At 48.8% G+C, this 19,012-nt stretch overlaps 1 protein-coding gene across 5 annotated transcripts in view; it reads right to left on the bottom strand.

Moving 5' to 3' along the window:
• kmt2d (lysine (K)-specific methyltransferase 2D) overlaps nt 1–18,304 on the bottom strand; it is a 40,704-nt gene extending 22,400 nt beyond the window's left edge. The window contains exons 1-28 of one of the 5 annotated variants that reach the window (XM_029124070.2): nt 18,209–18,304; nt 13,959–14,043; nt 13,626–13,737; nt 13,192–13,403; nt 12,181–12,296; nt 11,855–12,017; nt 11,443–11,614; nt 10,945–11,059; nt 10,575–10,753; nt 10,157–10,479; nt 8,551–9,407; nt 8,275–8,424; nt 7,936–8,070; nt 7,031–7,150; nt 6,668–6,772; nt 6,251–6,432; nt 5,817–5,981; nt 5,532–5,641; nt 5,358–5,405; nt 5,060–5,239; nt 4,577–4,756; nt 4,154–4,294; nt 3,704–3,834; nt 3,133–3,451; nt 2,770–2,943; nt 2,325–2,633; nt 2,038–2,162; nt 1–319 (exon numbers count right to left, since the gene is read on the bottom strand). The exon at nt 1–319 is cut by the window's left edge and continues 1,508 nt beyond it. In XM_029124070.2, the coding sequence (XP_028979903.2) occupies nt 1–319; nt 2,038–2,162; nt 2,325–2,633; nt 2,770–2,943; nt 3,133–3,451; nt 3,704–3,834; nt 4,154–4,294; nt 4,577–4,756; nt 5,060–5,239; nt 5,358–5,405; nt 5,532–5,641; nt 5,817–5,981; nt 6,251–6,432; nt 6,668–6,772; nt 7,031–7,150; nt 7,936–8,070; nt 8,275–8,424; nt 8,551–9,407; nt 10,157–10,479; nt 10,575–10,753; nt 10,945–11,059; nt 11,443–11,614; nt 11,855–12,017; nt 12,181–12,296; nt 13,192–13,403; nt 13,626–13,737; nt 13,959–14,007 (5,191 nt within the window). In that variant the 5' untranslated portion in view covers nt 14,008–14,043; nt 18,209–18,304. Of the gene's footprint in view, nt 320–2,037; nt 2,163–2,324; nt 2,634–2,769; nt 2,944–3,132; nt 3,452–3,703; nt 3,835–4,153; nt 4,295–4,576; nt 4,757–5,059; nt 5,240–5,357; nt 5,406–5,531; nt 5,642–5,816; nt 5,982–6,250; nt 6,433–6,667; nt 6,773–7,030; nt 7,151–7,935; nt 8,071–8,274; nt 8,425–8,550; nt 9,408–10,156; nt 10,480–10,574; nt 10,754–10,944; nt 11,060–11,442; nt 11,615–11,854; nt 12,018–12,180; nt 12,297–13,191; nt 13,404–13,625; nt 13,738–13,958; nt 14,044–14,462; nt 14,806–17,205; nt 18,170–18,208 lie in introns of those variants that run through there. The other 4 variants (XM_029124068.2, XM_029124071.2, XM_029124072.2 and 1 more) reach the window with 4 other exon arrangements.
• Nucleotides 18,305–19,012: the final 708 nt, after the last annotated feature.

Genomic DNA, 19,012 nt, shown 5'->3' with positions numbered 1-19,012 from the left:
ACGGGGTTGAGGGGTGGGAGTGGTGAGAGGGGTGGGGGGACCGGGGAGGCAGCTTGGTAAAGGGATCAGTACGCATGTCTGCCATGGTTGAGCCCGGCGTCTTCAGAGCACTGTCGGGGAAGAAGGTGGAGGATGACCCAGAGTCGGGAAGAAAGGGGAAGGGGCTCTCTGCAGAGCTGGGCTGGGAGGGGGTGGAGACGGAACCTGATGCTGGGGGGATCTGGAGGTGCAGGCTAGGTCGTTCCCCCTTCACCCGAATACCCCCGCATGCACCGCCACCCTCTGTCTTGATAGGCCGACACACCTGGCTTTCCGCCTGCTGAAGGAAAACGGAGAGTTTAGGAGAGCACGCGAGCATCGTCACCATGAAAAATGTGACTGGGTCGGATTTAGGATGTGACCAACTCCCAACATAAAAACGGCCTCGTTGTTAATTCGTTTTTTAATAATGCTGCTTTTGACTGTAGGACGTGTCGCGTGTGGCTGTCATCAAACCGGCAGTATGCTAAATTCATGCTAGAACTATTTCAAGTTACATACTCTCAATAATCTAAGCTAACATTAGCTAGCTAGCCTAATTATCCCTCTGCTTGATGCCGTCAACACAGCTACTGCATTCAGAAGAGATGATTAACTAGGCACTTCTCTCATTCCCTGCTGCCCTCAATCAGATCCACATCATACAGTCCTGTTTGAGCTGCTGCTCTTCTCAAGTGTTACAGCTCCAGCTAATTAAGTAGCGGCTAAAACAGGTCAATTAGGTTGGTTCATTTAATGACAACGACAAGTTAATGGTAGTTTTGTGATAACAGCACAGGTTTTAATTTTGAGGAGAGATTCAAAAATGTTTCCGGATCTTTATGACTGTGAACACGCCCTATTCATTCCTTCCAGGATTTCACAATTTGCTACTGCATATGGTGTTATTTCCATTATTTTGACACAATCAGATGACAAAAGTAGAAAGCAAAAGCAAAAACAAATTCAGTTTTATTGCATTTGGCCTGTGTTTGACATGTGAGCTTAAACTTAGTGGGCAGGCTTTTGTTAAACATGGGTCTAACGAATGGACGAGACCAACTGAAAAGTATTCTGACCTTATTATTCTAAAACTGCAGCTCGTGGTCGGATCACATTGTTCTACTTAAGTCAACCAGTGAGGTTTGAAGTAGTTATAAAGCAGTTGTTTTGGCAAAGGTTGTGGTTTTTCCTAAAGTTGCAGATCCCATGATCAGTAGCAGTATACAAAATGTGTATAGGTAGTCATTTCATTAGTCCTGTTAAAGACCAGGAAGGACAGATCCTCTGGAGAGAACTGAGCAGCACTTAGTACATTTATGAATCTGAACCAAATATATTTGGCTACATTGTTGAAATCACATTTCTGAGGCTTGTTAGTTACACACAGCCAGCTAAGCAAATGTTACATCAGCTCTGGCAATCGATGTGGTGAGGTGTCGTTTCAACCCAGAGAACTATCTAATATTTACACATGGAGCACACAAGTGCAGAAAGCCATCTGTCGAAATTCCCCTCACTGGCTAGAGCATGGTTAGCCAACATAGCAAGTGATAAGACCACAAGACAGCAATTATTCTATATCTTTTCAATCTCCCAAGCCATCGCCTAGCCAGCTCGAGTACCAGCTCATGTCTATCAAAATTATGCAAAACAGGAGGGTTGGCAGTGGAAATCATATTGAATTCTCATTTTGGAAGAGAAGAAATATAAAACCCTGACAACACAATAAAAAAACAGAACTTTCCAAGTTCCTCACACCCCTCTGAAGCTCCCCTAATACTGTCATTACAGATCTGCATGATTCAACAGAATTCCCGATTAACATGGAAGAACGCCACTCCTTCGAATCTATATTGCAAATGACAACACTGCACAAAACCTGCTACGGCGAGCTGAAAGACCAACGCCTAAGAGTTCCAGTGAAGTGATTCAAAAGCATTTGTTTCTTTAACTCAGGCCTGCCGCGGGTCAAGGCCAGCTCGGCCCATGAATCGCGTCTCTGATCTGAACTCTAACCTTCTGTGCCTTGTTGATTCGCTGAGCCGCCCGGTTGTCTTTGGCCTTCTGCAGGAAAGGAACCTTGTCAGCGGCTGAAACCTTCCTCCAGACCTTCATGATCTGCTTGCACCGGCTGGACCAGTCTGTGAGAAATCAAGACGCAACTTACATCACTTCCTGTTCCAGGAAACCAAAACATCACACACGTCAAATGTTCAGAGATAAAACAAATGTTTAATCCAAACCTCAGAGGAAAAATAACCCCCCCCCCCCCCTCCCTCCACCACCTCCAAAGAACCACTTACCTGGGTAGTCCTGTCTGAGAGTGGGGAAGTTTGTGTTTGCGTAGAGTACAGGGGAGATGGTGGACATCTCTCCTAGCTCCTCGTCCTTCTCCCAGCGCTGGAGGCTGCGCTGGTTATAGGACAGCCCATCGCCGTCAGGCTCTGTTGGGGTCGGAGGTGTGGACGGGGTGGCTGGGGTGGAAGGGTTGGCCCAGGGGCTTTCCTCTCCCCCGTCGGGGCTGAACAGGGCCCCCCGCTCCCGCACGTCAAAGAAGGGAGACTGGGAGAGTCCCGGGATGGAGTCCATCACACCAGCTGAAGGCAGGGACCCTGGGAGAAATCAGCTTGTATAGGTGACCTGTCCGGCTCAGCCATGACTGTAACACTTCCTGAACACGGGGCATTTACAAAAACACAACCCGGTGCCCGCTCACAGCCCTCGCCGGAAAGCGCCCCCCGGCCGTACCTGTGAGGAGGCCCCTCTGAGGCAGACCACCGCGGTTCATCTCCCCCTTGCCTCCTTCCAAGATGGGCCTCATGCTGCTCTGTAGAGACCCGCCGATAGACGCCCCCTCTGACGACCCCAGGACCTTCCTGAAGAACTGCTCCGAGTCCTGACTCTCCACGCCCTGAGGAAGACCTGGCAGAGACGCAAGGACCCGTTACCAAAATTCACCCTGACTAAAAGTGCCGGCTAAATTATTTAAACCTAGGCGCGCACCAAAACGAAATGGGCCACACATCTCAGACAAACAGCTCGGTCATCTGAAGAAAAGAGGATTGAGCAACCTTTCATTATAGCGTATGCATCACCACTGTGATCCCTCACCTTCATTCTTCTCCGTGTCGGAGCCCTGGGGGTCCGCTGAGGCCTGGGGGTCCGCTGAGCCCTGTTCTTTGACAGACGCAGACGACCCGGCTCCCTCCACCTGAGCCAGAGGATCGTCGCCCCCCTCCTGCTTCGTGAGCGCCCCGGCCCCGGCCCCCTGCTCCTTGGCCTCCACCGCGACCGAAGGAGCCGGTCGGTCTCCCAGCGCCTGGGGCAGTGGAGGACGTAGGAGCCCCACAGCACCATGATGCCTCTGTCCCGGGGGAACCAGGAGAGCCTTCTTGCTCAGGTCCATCAGTTGCTTACCAAAAAACGCTTCCTACAGAATGACAGACAGAGGCTGAATACCATCGTGTCCTGTTTGGAACTTAAGGGACACTATAAATAACGTTGGACCGGGCAAACAAAGACAAAGGGGGAACTACTGAGGATTATAAACCTCAAGCCAGCCGGGGTCTTGTCCCACTCTACTAGAGCCACGGACGAACTTGCAACGTCCCGTTTTAAGAGCTGTGGTCAAAACAAGGTTAGCAGCGCTACGGTCTGTTGGAGAGCCCAAGAAATAACTTACCTGTAAGTAAGCTGGGAACATGTCCTCCAGTTTGCTCTTCTTTCTGCCTCGTCGTTTCTTGGCCTGCTCCCCCTCTCCTTCAGCAGGCTTTGTGTCCGGCAGTCCATCCATAGGCGTGTCTGGATGGGGCCCTGTCCACAAAACGGCATTTCAGATGTCTAAAATCCCAAATTTGATGGTAGCAATTACGATTGTAGCAACATACCATCCTGGAGAATGACACATGAAAGCGTATGATCGTAAGCCTGTGTGTCTGCAGTGTCCCTAAAACATCGACACGTCTCAGAATGTGACCCGCCTCCAACGGATGTGTGTGATCGAGCTGTATGATGGCACGTCTCAGAATGTGACCCAGCTCCAACGGATGTGTGTGATTGAGCTGTGTGATGGCACGTCTCAGAATGTGACCCGCCTCCAACGGGTGTGTGTGATTGAGCCGCAGTAACTTGCCTTCCTCCAGGCCTGGCTTCTCTCCGGCCTGTCCATCTATAATAGCAGTCCCGTCTCCAGCCAGATGAGACAGATGAGGGAACAGACCTTTCTTCATCCTTGTGTGACACTTCCTCTGGCGCACCATGAAGCCACCGATCCCTGAGGCAGAAGAAATGAGTCAGACCGGTCCCTGAGGCACAATAAATGAGTCAGAACTTTTCAGCGGTCTGTTTGAAATGCGCTCGTCACAGGGAAACAATCGACAATATCCGGGGGAGGGTCAGAACGGGTTTGTTTTAAAGGACTGTTTCATTTCCTGAGGAATCAGGGGAGTTTGGTCTGCATCTTGACGATAACACCAATGCTCAACCATTAAAGCATTTCAAAAGAAAACAGTAATACATCTGGTGAGATGTAATGTTGTCAGAGTAAACCTCTGACCTGGTCTGTAGGGTTTCCGCTTTCTCTTCTTCCCATCATCCGTCTCCTCCACTCCACCTTTCAGGAGGCCCTCATCCATGCCCTCAGCACCTCCCTCTGTTCCATCTCTGTCTGGACTCCCTGGAGCCTCCTGTTTTACAATTGGAGCTCCTGGCTCACAGTCCATGGGCTCCCCACAGCCTAAAACAACAGACAGACAGATTCAGGCTCATTGCAGATGAAGACAGAAAAAGCAGCTAAAAAATAAATAAAAAGAGCTATCACTTCTTAAAAAGACAATGCCTCAATCAAAAACCATTCCGGACCGTTCATAGCTATCAAAAGACCGTTCCGGAAACAAGCTGTTCAAATCACACATCTCGGATGCATTCACACCCCCAAATCTAAACCTCAAACCCACAAGAGGAGACAAGCGAATCAGATCTTAAAGATCAGTCTCAAACCATGGTACCATGCATGTTGAGGAGCAGAGAGTCCACTGACCTTTGCCCTCATCCCCGTCTCCCTCCTTCAGCTCCAGGCCGTCGGCCCCGCCCTCTCCACACAGGCCCAGCCGGGAGCGCCGCTGACGTCTTTTGTGCAGGGGAGACATGGAGATGCTTCGCAGCAGGGACATACCCGTCTCCGTCAGCCACACCCCCTCCAACCGGTAAAACTGGGGCTCTGGGGGGGGGGGGGGAGCAGTTGATGAATGACTGCTAGTGAACGGGCCATGCCAAATTAGTATCGCTGGGCAGACTTAGCGGCTCATCAAACGGGGTGGGGGGGGGGCAAAACCTACCAGGTTCTTTAATCTTTATGGCCGTCATGTAGGTGGTGTCCATTGTCACTGCGGATGGACAGAAACACTGTGAGAAACACGACACGTTTCACCGACTAACGAGGCGCGTTCTAACGAGGCGCGTTCTAACGAGGCGCGTTCTAACGAGGCGCGTTCTAAGGGTGGGACACGTACCTATGGGCTTGGGGACGTAGGGAGTGCAGGAGGTGCAGGCGAAGCCCTCGTCCGACGCCTGCTCCACCTCGTCCTCGGTGTACAGACTCTCACACACCGCGTGCACCCACCTACACACACACACACACACACACACACACACACCTTTATTCCAACAACTCGACATGGTACGAAAACCTCAACGAACACGCAGCCAACGCTAAAGCGCGGACGGGAGTACCTCAGGGCCCCACGTCCCTGGGACCCCACGCGTATCTATTGATCCCGGAAGGCGCGCATACCCACCGATCACAGTGCTGGCACTGCAACAGCAGTTCTTCCTCCATGAAGTTCTCCCGGCAGACGGGGCACGTGACTAGACTGGCGCAGGGGCCACAGTGCGTGTAGTTGTTCTGCCACTCACAGTGGAACCCCGGGCTGCTGGCGCCACACTGCATACAGGAGACACACCTGGAGACGGGAGGGGCAAATGTGCGTTCAGGCGCCTCGTCTGCAATAGAGGATTTCAAGGGGGAAAAACGGCGCAAACCACCCCCCCCCCCCCCCTGTTGTCATGGATAATGGCAACGCAGCCAATGCGATGGAAGACAGAGACCCGAGGTTAGGGGAGTGTGTCAGGAGGCAGTCACGGACAGGACTTGGCTGTAGCCGCGATCTTATCCGGACCGCAACAACCAAGGGGAATGAAAAGGTGAGGGGGGGGGGGGGGGGGTCTTTACCATTTGCACTTCCACCCCCCCTTGGGGACGGTGTGCAGCGGTGGGTCCAGGCAGTAGGTGTGGTAGCTGACATCACAGTCGTCACAGAGCAGCAGGCGGGCCGGGTCAGAGGCCTTACCGCACACCTCACACACGATACATTCCAGACAGCGCCAGCCCTTACGCAGCATCATTTTAGTTATCTACAGGGGGTGGGGGGGGGGGGGGGGGCGGCAACAGAGTCCAGCATTAAAAACACAAAAAAGCATTTGTCTGGGTCCTGGGAATGGGATGAAAATGAGGCCGGGGGTACGGGTCTCATTCTGACTCCGGTCCGACCTCAATGTGGATCATCATCATCGTCATCAGTAAGACTGGGTCGGGGGGGCAACGAACAGGCCCCTGAAGAAGATGGACAGGAAGCCGTTGGACACTTACCTTGCTGTTCACACAGTAGGGGTGGTAACACTGAGCACACTGGGCACAGGCCAGCAGCTGCCCCTCAACACCCTTCCCAAAACTGCCACACACCACACACATGTCCTGGAGGAGACAACACAGATGGAGAGAGAGAGAGAGACGGGAAGGGAGAGAGTGAGAGAGAGACGGGAGGGAGGGGGGGAGAGAGAGGGAGATGAGGGAAGAGGGAGAAAGGGAGAGGGGGAGAGAAGGAAAAACTAAGTCATCTTGTGTTACAGCGAATATGTTCAAATGTCAAAGACTGTCAAATATTGTAAATGCCACGGGGCAGCTGGAAAATGTCAAAGGGAAAAGCACAAAGCCAGAATTAGCCTACAGTACCTGGAGCAGGACAAATTTGTCTGTGTTGGAGAAAAGCACCACTGTGTTCTGCATAGCCTCATCTTCTTCGCCCTCCTCCTCCTCCTTGTTCAGTCCAGAGTCTGTCGCGGTCATACTCAGCTGGGGACAATAATTCAACACGCATCAGACTCTGATAAACCACCAATCAAGTCAATGTGTTTGGGGGGGGGGGGGGGGGGGGGTGACGACTATGTTTTAAACTTCCAATAGGCACTAGCTCACGCTAATCGGAAGATAGAAAGCAGAAACGCACTTTGCCTCGGCTCGTTTCTCCAAGGAGGGAGTGTTGGGGGGGGGGGGGGAGTAGCCAAACGCCTGGCACTAGACAAACGTGGTGCTTGGATTATTTATCACATTGGGCAACATTGGGATCTGTGTTGACTTGAGGTCGATATTGGTGGAACATTGCTGCCTATTTCTCATTAAGGCAACCTAATTCAGTCATTCTAATTCCATTTTGCATTGATTAGAAATCTCCCCCTTCCCTTGCTACCACATGGAGCCTCTAACAGATACCAAGGCATCCATTCCATCTTTTTTATGGGGCGTATCTTTATGTCAGTCTGGGTTCACAGCAGGAAGCCTCAGGGGCAATGAAGTTGGAGCAGTAACTGAAAGGTTGCTGGATCAATTCCGCAAGCTGACAAATTAAAAGTAAATGTAATTTAGCCTTTGAGCAAGGTAGGCAATCCTAACCGTGCCAGAGTCCAAAACCCATAATCCTGGCTGTGAGCAGAGAGGGACAGGGGGAAAAACCAGTCCCAATTCACACATGCGTTACATATAATAAACCTTGTAAATTCACATAATTCAGCAGACACTTATATGTCAAATTGATAAAAGAGGCAAATGTTTTCCTTTACACGAATGTTTGCTCAACTCACCAGGAAGGCATCGATGCAGGAGGCCATGGCTTTGAACCGGTTCCTCCCGCCACGCCCACGACCACCTCCTCCTCCGCCACCACCCCCAGCCCCTCGGGGGCGCCGCTTCCCGGGAAAACTGCTGCTGCCTCGCCCCTGCAACGGCCCAGAGCAACGGTGTCACATACCGCAAACGACCATTTTGAACAGACACCTAAGAACAAGACCCCCAAGATTCCAACCACTGACCAACACCGGCGTTGCGGAAGCTCAATATCACCGGGAGATTAGCCGGGATTTAGCCTCAAGCCGTACGACGGCCGGCCTCCAGAACGACTGAGACGAGTCGCTGGGACGTACCTGTTTGACACGGGAACGTCCAGGCGAGCCTCTCCTCTTCTTCTCCCCGTCTGGTTTGAGGGGGTCAAAGGGCAGGGAGTCGTCCGTCTCAGTGAGCAGGGAGTCGGAGCGGGAGCGGCCAGTGGGCATCAAGCTGAGCTCCATGGAGAGCTGCCAAATCAGAGTGAAATCAAACTTTACTCACAGCAAAACACTGGGAGAACGGCAGAAACAGACATGGACAAACACCGCTAAACACAATGCATGTATAAAACCACCAGACTATGGGTTTCTAACCTGTGCGTCTGGCTCTGCCTCGGCTGGGGAGCCGAGGAACCCAGAGCTGCTCTCATCCCCGTGGCTCTGGTTGGACATCTCATCCAGGAGGAGGTGATCAGGCTTGGTGTCTTCCTGTTCCTCCGTAGGGTCCTGGGGCTCCAGCTTAATCTTCACCCTCCTTGGATGACTAAGTCGACCCTCTCCTTCTGCCTCCTTCCTGGGCTCCTCCTCCTCCTCTTCTCCAAACTCCTCCTCCTCCTCCGACTGAGTAGCCCTGTCCTCAGTCTCCACAGCACTAGGAGCAGACTCGTTGGCGTCCCCATGCGGAGCAGGAGACCCCGAGCACTCCTCCATTAGGTCACTCGCAGCTTCCTCCGTAAGCCCCACCTCATCCGTTTGCATGGAAACAGGCTCCGCCTCCGGAGTGGAGACGGGAGGAGTCGGTGACTCTGGCGATTCCCGAACAGACGGCTTGGCGGGCGACACGCCCTCGCCGCTTCTCTCCTCCTCGTCCCTTTCCTGCGTGGGCAGCTGCTCTGTCGAGAGCTTAGGCGCCTCCTTCTGCTTCTCCTTCATGTACACAGGGCCCAGCTCGACCACGGGGGCTGGCTCCGGTGACTGCGGCGCCTGCTGCTCCGGGGACTCCGGGGACTCCGGGATAGGCGCCGAGCTGACATGGGGTTGAGGTTTGGGGGGCTCCAGAGAAGCCACAGGTGAACAACAGGCCTCCTGTTGTTCCGTTTCACATTTTCCTGCCAGCTCAGGGAGGACAGTGGGCTGTTCCGTAGGGACCTCCTCGGTTTCCAGCCGAGGACCCTCCTCCATGGCACTACTCCCCTCCACATGGGTGCTCCCAATCACTCCTGCATCCATCCCTTCAAAAAAAAAAAAAACAATGTCATTTTCATCACAGCGCTAATGAACTCAAACGAAATTCCTTCCGAGGCTAGAAGATAAAATTGAAGTACAGATATTCCATAAGCGATAGCGATTGTTGTGGTGGTCCTATAACATCTAAGGCATGGCGGATTATCCAGGGATGAAATGAAAATGAAATTGAGAGTACAAATGAGAGTAACAGGCTACAGAACCAAAACGTAGGCTTGCTACTTGGTAAATAATACGCCTGCTGGCAGGATAGTTGGAACCATAGAAAACACCTGAATTAGCCTAGCATTAGCCAGGGTAATTAGCTCCTCGCGGGTTAATGCAGTATGCCACTATGTAAACAGCGGCCATGTAGTCAAAACGAATAATAAATAACATAAAAAGGTTACTTTACTTGGACTTGACTGCTATCTCTCTCTCTGCCAGCCTGTCTCTCTGCATGCTGTTCATCACCCAGACACTGTATGCCAGCCTGTCTCTCTGCCAGCCTGTCTCTCTGCATGCTGTTCATCACCCAGACACTGTATGCCAGCCTGTCTCTCTGCCAGCCTGTCTCTCTGCATGCTGTTCATCACCCAGACACTGTATGCCAGCCTGTCTCTCTGCCAGCCTGTCTCTCTGCCAGCCTGTCTCTCTGCCAGCCTGTCTCTCTGCATGCTGTTGATATGCCTCTCATACACTGACGCTCTGGCAGATCCCAAGCTAAATCAAGCCCAACAAAAACCAGTCAACATACCAAGCTCCATGGGCACCTCCTCGTCCGTCCTGGCCTGGGCAGGATCGACGGGCACCTCCTCCGACCTGGCCGTCTGTCCCACGGTCGCCTCACACGCACCCATCTGTGCGACCGCCAGGGCATCCGCCTGATCTGTTGCTGCGGCAACGGCGTCCGCCTGTCCTCCGAGCGTCCCCACGGACCCTTCCGCCTCCACGGCCTGCGTCTCCCCCACGTCCGTCGGTGCGACGGGGTCCGGCGCGGGTGCCCGGTCTCGGCACAGCGAACAGATGCGTTTTCCCTCAGGTGGCTCCGACAGAAAGGAGCACTCATCGTGCACCCACCTGGGGAGACGACAGAGCGCTCGTCAGGAACGGCTCGAGGCGTGACCCCGAGGCTAAGCCGGCGTTACGGACCGGGGGGCTACACGAGGACATACCGGAGGCAGGCGCGGCAACGAGGCAGCGGGACCGGCGGATCCGAGGCTTGGCGGCAGACGGCACACGTGGAGCTGCGAGTCCGCTGGCAGCCCTCACACACGGCGTAGTTGTCAAACCACTGGGCCGAGCCGGGCAGGGCCGGGCCGCGAGCGCCGCAGTCCGTGCACACCCGACACCGCTGAGGTGGAGGACATTCAACAGGTTAGTCGCACGGTAAAACGCAACGAAAACCCAACAGAGGTACGTTCTCAGAAAGGTTCGCATATTAAAGGCTCTATGCGAACTGCGATTTAAAGGAACCGACGGTCAGAATAAACAAACAACGTTAACCGACATGACCAACGGCCATAGACACAGTCATGCTCTCACTCTGCACTTCCATGTGTCCGAGGGAAGGGAGTCCATGGCGGGCTGGAGACAGAAGGTGTGGTAGCCCTTATCGCAGGCGTCACACACCAACATCATGGAGTCCTCCCCTGGCTGCCTGTAAGACAACACAACGTGACGTTACCCTCTGGAGTCTTATGGTCCCGTGTCAGCGCTCTCAGGCCCCATTTGGCGTTTTGTGCAGCTGAATATTAGAATCAGGTGTGTCGTGTTAGGGCCGTGGGAGAAAACACCAAAAGGCGGCAGAGTTCTAGCAACCGGGACGGTCAGCACTGCAATGGACTGTGACAAACGCAGAGTTAGACATTTCCCCTGGTACGGTCACATGACCAGGAAAGCCCTGTCCCTAATGATTGGGAGCATGTGAGAGATGGTCAGAAGCATTCAGGATGAGCTCTTAACAACCTGACAAAGGGGCACATGAAGGAGGTCCTGAAACAAAACCCAGAGGTCTGTGAGACTAAGCAAAGAGACACTTGCCTGCATGTCTGACACACTTTACACTCTGGGCACTGCCAGCCGGACCTCTGGATGGGCGTGGCGCTGATTTCCAGACAAGAGGCGTGGTAATGCTGACCGCAACCGGTACAAAAAAGCAGGTTGAGTAGCTCCCCAGCCGAGTCACAGACTGCACAGCGCGCCTCCTCGCCCACTGAAACGGACACAACACACTCAGCACCTCCTCGCCCACTGATACAAACACAACACACTCAGCAAACCAAACAACCCAGAGGCCAAATCAACACACTCAGCAAACCACTCCTTGGAAAACAACACAGGCACTTCGATGGTTAAGTGACCAAATCGCAGACAAAACCTTTGTGGTTACAGTGTCCTGGTGGTAGAGTGGGGCGCCTCCGTACCAAGCGCTGGGGAAAGTTAGTCTCCTTACCCATCTCCTCAGCCTTGTCGATGTGCTGGGGGCAGAGGAGCGCCAGCTGCTTCATGGACTGGAAGGAGCCACTGGCGGCGGAGCATGGGAAGTGGTAGAACCGCGAGCAGCCCTCGACGTGGCATCGGATGGTAGCACCCAGACGCTTGCAATATTCACACAGCTAAAAGACACGTCCAAAGGGAAAAGTTACAGCGTCCCAGAGTCCATCAAACCTATCGCTATTCCCCGACATGTCCTGTACCTCCGAACGGTGCCTAGATGTTTGTTCCCAGAACATTGAATGAAAAGGGGCGTGTCGGCACGGGAGGGTTCGTCAAACCTACCCGCTGTGTCCCTGAGATGACGGCCTTGTCCACGTTCTCCAGCTCCTCCCCGGCCCCTCCGGCCGGCCTCACTCCCTCTGACCACACTGCACACCAGTGGTGAACCCAGCAGCCCCCTGTCGACCACAGCACCGTCAGGGGTTACCCTCAGCGTTCATATTAGACATTTGGGGTTGCCGGGCAACCTAGGCTCGACGTGAAGAGGCAGCAGAGCGCTAGCTGACATTTCTCGATATTAGATGACTTTGCTGCTGTGCTTTTTCCCCAAAAAAGGAGGAGCAAATCCAAAACCATTAATGAGACCAACTAGTTTATCTAGACAAAGTGAAGTAGACTGGAATGATTCATTCCGTCTTCAGAATATCTCCTTTTGGTATATGACGTGAGGTTTCTGCCCAATAGTCAGAATCAAAATAGCCAAAGAAATACTCATAAAACATTTTTATCATCTGTAATATTATTTGCTTAAACTCATTTCACATGCATACAAGATTTTAAGAACACGCATTATTCAGAAACATTACACCACATCCTCATTCGTTATGTGTTTTGGGGCTCAGGGGGAAAACATTTTCCCTACCTACCTGCCGGACGTGCTGGTGAACTAAAACATTAGTTTGTATCCAACTACAACACAAGTAAAAGTTTAGGGCAATAGACAATTAACGTAAATAAAATTAAATGAAGAAAAAAAAACTGCCCAGACAATAGATGCCCCCGTTGATAACATAGAGTCCTGTAGGAAACATGGCAACACCTGTCATAAAAGCAAAATGATAGGAAACATTTACTGTGCTGCCACAAAAAAATGCCGGAATAATTTCAATTTAACAGTGTCTAATATGGTTAGTGTGTATTAGACACTTAAATTGAACTACCGACAAACACACAATACCGTCAAACTAGAAAACCTCCGTAACAAGTTACCTCAGCCATTTTGCCCCCCCGCCCCGACAATCGGGCAGCGCAACTGAAAAAACTAAATCAAAACGTGCCGAGTTCCAATCCCACCTGTGTCATCGAAAAGCGCCGCCACAATGGACGCGCTGGAGTCAGAGAAACCGATGGAAGACAGGTCATCGTTCCCAGGCCCTGGCAGTGAGGAAGGCGAGGGCTCCAGGGCCGGTGGGGAGGAAGAGTGCCCAAAACGTCGTAGCTCCCGTTGTCCATGCAAACTGCGCTCCACGCAGTTACAAAGAGCACAGGCTCTTGTACTGCTCTCCCTGTGCCGACAGGCAAAACGCAAGTGAGTAGACCTCAACAACTTATAATGTGTGGGTAAACAAGGACCAAAATCGCTCTTCAGCACAATGGGACTTTGCTTTTAAAATCAATGTTGTGTGGAGCATGTGATTGGGATTTGACGGGTGAATATACAGGTATAGTAATATGCCCACAAATGGCATTTTAAAGGTTGAAGAAAGGGTATTTGAGAAAGGGCCTACACATTCAAGCTGGAGGTGGCAGCAGCTGTGTCCAACCCGTCCTCTGCAGCCGGGGGGGGCGTTGATTCCCCCTTGGAGGGGACTGGCTGCTCCTTAGGGGCACTGTCATCAGCTGAGAGAGAGAAATCAACATTACATGGATCTAAACGTTTTAATGGTTCAAGTAATGGTTCAACATTTGCCTACAACTGAAAGATTCCTTCTGCATGAAAATCCACTTAAAAAAAATATAGAAATTAGAAACATTGAAATAAATGCTTATTCTGATGTTACGGTGAATTAAAAAAAAATTTAGAAGTTTACACCAAGGCAGGGATAGGGATATCATGGTACCTGTAGGTTCAGAGTCATTTTCTTCGCAGTTCGATTTCTGCTCGTCCATCCCCTCTCCTGATGTTTTGATCTCCTTGACAGAGACCTAAAACACAGCCAAACAAGGAATATGTCACCTAATGTTATAGCTGGTACAACACATTATTATTTACCAAAAATTCACAAGTGTACTGTAAATTTAACGTCACACATTATTTATCACCTAAGACTAACGCGGGAAAAAAAACTACTGCCGGCAAGTTATGGTTATGCTATCTGGCATTTAATCGCAAAATTCAGCCTGATTCAATTTCCTTTCGTGCCCGGCAAAAAGCCCGATATTTCACAAACATTGCTGCAGTATACTTGCGAGCTAGCCTAGATAATAAAACAGATAGCCGACGTCAGCTAGCTAGTTTGGCTAGCTTGGAACCTCAGACGACTGTCAAGAGTGAGTTGTATAAATATTACTACTTAACGTTAGTTGGTTAACTACTATGAAGCAGTTTTAATACAAACATTTACCTATTTGCATTAGGAGATTAAATGCCTCATTATGATACACGTCATCGATTAACCGCGATCCAATCTAGCGGAATAAATATGGCTGTTTATGTCCAAAATGTAGTTGAAACCGCTAACGGTAGCAAGCTGGCTACGTCGTTAACAAAGTACTAGCTCGTTACCCGGGATTCGCAAACTCTTTACATTAAAATAGCGTGTCGTTGACTAGCTAAGAATATTATAAATGTTTTGAGACATTTCAATCTTTTTTGTCTGCAATGCATAATCCAAACCCGCACAAGTCATGTATGAAAAATAACAAAATATAGGAACTGAAATGTTGTTTTCTTTAAATAAAACAACCCTAAACCGCGATACACAAAGAAAATACAACTTCCGTGTACATTACTTCCTGTTGTAACAGTGAATGTCGTGCAGACGCCATACCAATGTGCAGCATAGTTCCGCCAAATTCTAAGGACTAAAGATAAAATACAATCTTAGATTTTTTATGTATGCGTAGTTAATGCATATTTGTAACGACTGAAAACATACATTTCCATCGATGTATCATTAGGACGCTAGCGTTCAAGAGGTGTGCTAAGTTTAAAGTAAACATTTTTCTGTAAAAGGTTGAATGAAAGCATTTACATTAAGCAGACTTATCCAGAGCAACTTACACTCAGAGCATTCATCTTAATATAGCTAGGGTGGGACAACACAACCCAGTAAGTACATCTTACTCAGTGAAGTAGCTATTAGGAATGCGAGTGGTAGAAGTAAGAAAGTAAAAATTAATTAATACACCAAAGAGAACGATGGGGCTGTGGAGTTTACTTAAAAATTCTTAAATAAAGTAGGGTGTCAGAAGTTAAAGCTTGCTACAGTACTGGGGTGACAAGACAGAGAAGAGCTTTGACAGAGCTGAGTGCGAGCTGCCATAATGTAGGAGTGGGAAGGCCAAGAGGCCAGAGGTGGCAGAATGGAGAACTCCTATCAATGCAGGGTTTGAGCAATACCTGAAAGTAGGGCGCATTGCACCGGTGCCACTTCAAGCAACTATTGCAGCACAAATGAGCAACAGTTCACTCCAAAATGGAGATATACAATGCTTTTTTAGTGACTAAGTACAATGCATTCCATACTATTACTGAAAGAAGGTATTCGCCAGTTTGCACATGTTTTTTCATTACCTCAAATAAATGGAAAACATCTAGGAAATGAAGGGTTGACCTTATTTTAGGACAACCTAATTCATGTCCTAACCTTCTCAACTGTCAACGAACAATATATTATATGTAACTCACCTCCACATATTTAGGTAACGAACAATTGCATGTGTTGCACAATCAGCACCCACACTAGCACTTACACATCCGTTTTTAACTTAACTGGATCAGTACAGTAACAAACTCAAATATTCCTGGAATAAACTTAGACTACCTGTTTTAACAGCAAGTTTGAATAAAAATACTCAGTTTTGGTGGAGACGGCTGAGTTCACAATTTGCACATCTTCTTGCCATATAAACATAGAACATGCCATTTGAACATCAATGTGTGAAATCCCATACAGCAGCGAATATATATAAATCAAATGACTGAAATGATTTGTTTTGGGGATACTAGTCCAAATATTCCAATTTCCCCATACCCCAAACTAGTATAACAATGCAACCCTTTTCTGCCTACTAACTTAGATTGTGTTTATTTCGGGCCTATACACCGTCTAACACTAGCAGCACATTAACCACAAGGACGATTATGGGTATGTTTCAGTTAACTTGAATAAAAGCAATAAATGCAATTTCGACCTCAGTGCACAAGAAAACATATCCTGCATTGTCTATTGTAATATATATGTTTCTGAGTTCGGTTGGCTATGTTGTAATGTTAAATATTTAGCCGTGTTGTTTACCAACCCGTCCCCAATAACTATTTTGTTAGAATATATCAGTTAAGACATGATGATTACTATAAACAAACCACATAATTGAATGCCCACTGACAAAACACTTTATTTGGTAACTAAGTTTACAGTGTATTTCAAATATTGAACGAAAAGAAGCTCGTGTTTCCCTAGCACAAGACTAGTCAGCAAGCAAGTTAACCAGCTAACGTTAGTGGTTGAGAAGTAGTAGGCCATTTTACAATTAATTATAGCTAGCTAGCCAGCCTGTATGAGCTCTGATTTATAATCTAGTACCTAGTTTACTGCAAAACAACGAACTTGTATAACTGCTTATAGCAAAAGTGTACACATCCCTGGCTATAATGATTAAAGAACTGCACATAATAGCCAAGGTTAGCTAACTAACTAAAACCAGTGTCCCAAAACGTTTACCCAAAAAGCTTGTTGAAATTAACCGTTGGGTAAGCTAGCGAACTTAGCGACGCTAGCTAACTAGGAAGCAAGATAGGTCGCCTGCCAACTACCGTACAGTACTCACACGGTTGGGGCTTACTACGCAGTTGGAATCTAGATGGCCAGTAACTAAACACATGTTTGGTTAGCTGACTAAGCATTTACATAACATGTAATTATACCTAATGTAAGCTGAGTAATTTCAATAAATTCGGTTGCCAACGTGAATGCCATACTGCCCAGTTAGTCGAAGTAGCTAGCTAGGTTGGCAACTTAGCGTAGAGCCATCCTTATCACTAACGTTAGCTAGCTGACTTCAGTACATACCTATCGAAGGTCAGGGAAATAGTCGAAAAGCTAGCCAAGTTTGTTAATGATGTTACGCCACCAAAAGACTCACCTACAATGTGATTGTTGTATCCTCATACATCAGAACAATCCATATCTGTAGCCGGGAACACAATTAAATGGTTGACGCTCGTCTCATTCTACTTAGCGGGCTAGCTAAAGCTAGCCGGCTGAAGAAGGAGTTGAGTGGGGGAAGTGCACGGCGGGTGGCAGGCTGGATAACTAGCGTAGCTAGCCAGCCAGCCACGGAACTGGAGAGGCAGAGTTGATGGTCAGTTGATTACACGCCGTGAAAATAGGTCAGCAAAAAGCAGTGGCGAATGAGTAGAAATTTGTAGACAATACTCCAGAAAAAAATCGCAATTGATATCCTGATGTCCGAAAGAAAGGGGGTTGTTTAGTAGTTGATGCTAACTACATTAGCTAGCTAACGCCACTAGCTAGCTTCTCTGCAGCTTGCTGGTCCGTAGATGGCTGTAGCTAAGTTTGCATCCCGATATACGATCTACAATTGGGCAATATCTCGATGTATTAGCTTACTATACCGTCAGGTAATATTAGAAAAATGTTTTCTACACTTAACTCCTTGAACTTTAGCAATCTACTCCTGTCCGGATCACCATCACTTGGGACTACATGGAACACATCCACACGAGTGTCAGTGTGTTCCGTCAGTTGCTTCTTGCTAGCTTCGTTCTAGCAAGCTAATAACAACAACGTCAAACATTTCTCATGTCTAAGGATTGTGTGCGCGCCTCATGAAGTTGCTAGCTAAGTAGTTTTGCTCTAGTCAACAAGCGATTGTAGCTATCACTTTGTCAGGCTAAGACTATTTTAGTAGGTCATCCTGACGATACAAATCCATTCGATGAGTGGCAGCTAGCGACCATAAAATGTGTTGAGATGGTGTGGGACAAGAGCTTGGAAATCATTAAAAAAAATACACCTATAAATCAGACTGGTGGATATGCGACTAACTCAGCGCAAAGCAAAACTGTGCCTGGTGAATAGCTGCTTTCAAAAGGCCCAAATGTATTGCCGACCATATTGAATACCTTGTAGAGTTGATCAGCTATCCATCTAGCTGGAGGCAATTGAGAGGTTTAGTTTTTTTTATGCTTCAATTGCCTTTCCCCCCCTCACTGATGGGCAGCTTAAATCCTTCTGTTGAGCAAGTAAGCTTCTTGCCATCAGTAAGCACCTTCAGTACTCCTAGAGTCCTAGTATGTTACTGTTGCATTCTACAGCACTGGCCCATAGTGGATTATAGCTCTGTGTGGTGACTTCTGTCCTCTTTGCCATGCACTATAAAGCTCTTATCTGAACATGTCAGAATGTCCCTTGATTTTGCTTGTTTTTCTGATGAATCAATCCACCTCTTTGTCCCTAAAACCATGTCAAGTGCAGCAGTATTCTTAGATCAGATGCTCTCTCTAGTTTGCAAATCCTTGCCTACAATTCATCTGCCTGGGCCAGGTATGTATCTTCAAGCGTTTTTTAGCTGCTTTACTAAGTTTTAGGTATGATGTCAGGCATGCCTGATTCCTCTTTTTAGATTTGTGTATCAATGCTTGATGCTATGCTTCTTGGAATCCAAATCACAAACAAATAAAATGTCATGCTCCTGAATGTTGGATTTTTGTGCATTAGAGTATCCATTAGTTGAGCAAATGTGATCAATTAAGCAAGTTTGCAACACGTGTTGAAACGATGTACGCAACCCAAATGTCCCAACATTCTCTACTGAGTCTTGACTTTGTTACATAGACAAATAAAAAATGTGTGTGTCTCACTACCACTATCAATTCAAAATCTGACCCAGATTATTTCACCAGTGAGTATCCATTTTGTTTTTCAAA

The sequence above is a fragment of the Esox lucius genome, chromosome 12, assembly GCF_011004845.1.
Source record: "Esox lucius isolate fEsoLuc1 chromosome 12, fEsoLuc1.pri, whole genome shotgun sequence".
Classification (NCBI taxonomy): Eukaryota; Metazoa; Chordata; class Actinopteri; order Esociformes; family Esocidae; genus Esox; species Esox lucius.
The sequence above is the reverse complement of the archived record's forward strand: the minus strand, read 5'-3'. Positions and strand labels throughout refer to the sequence as shown.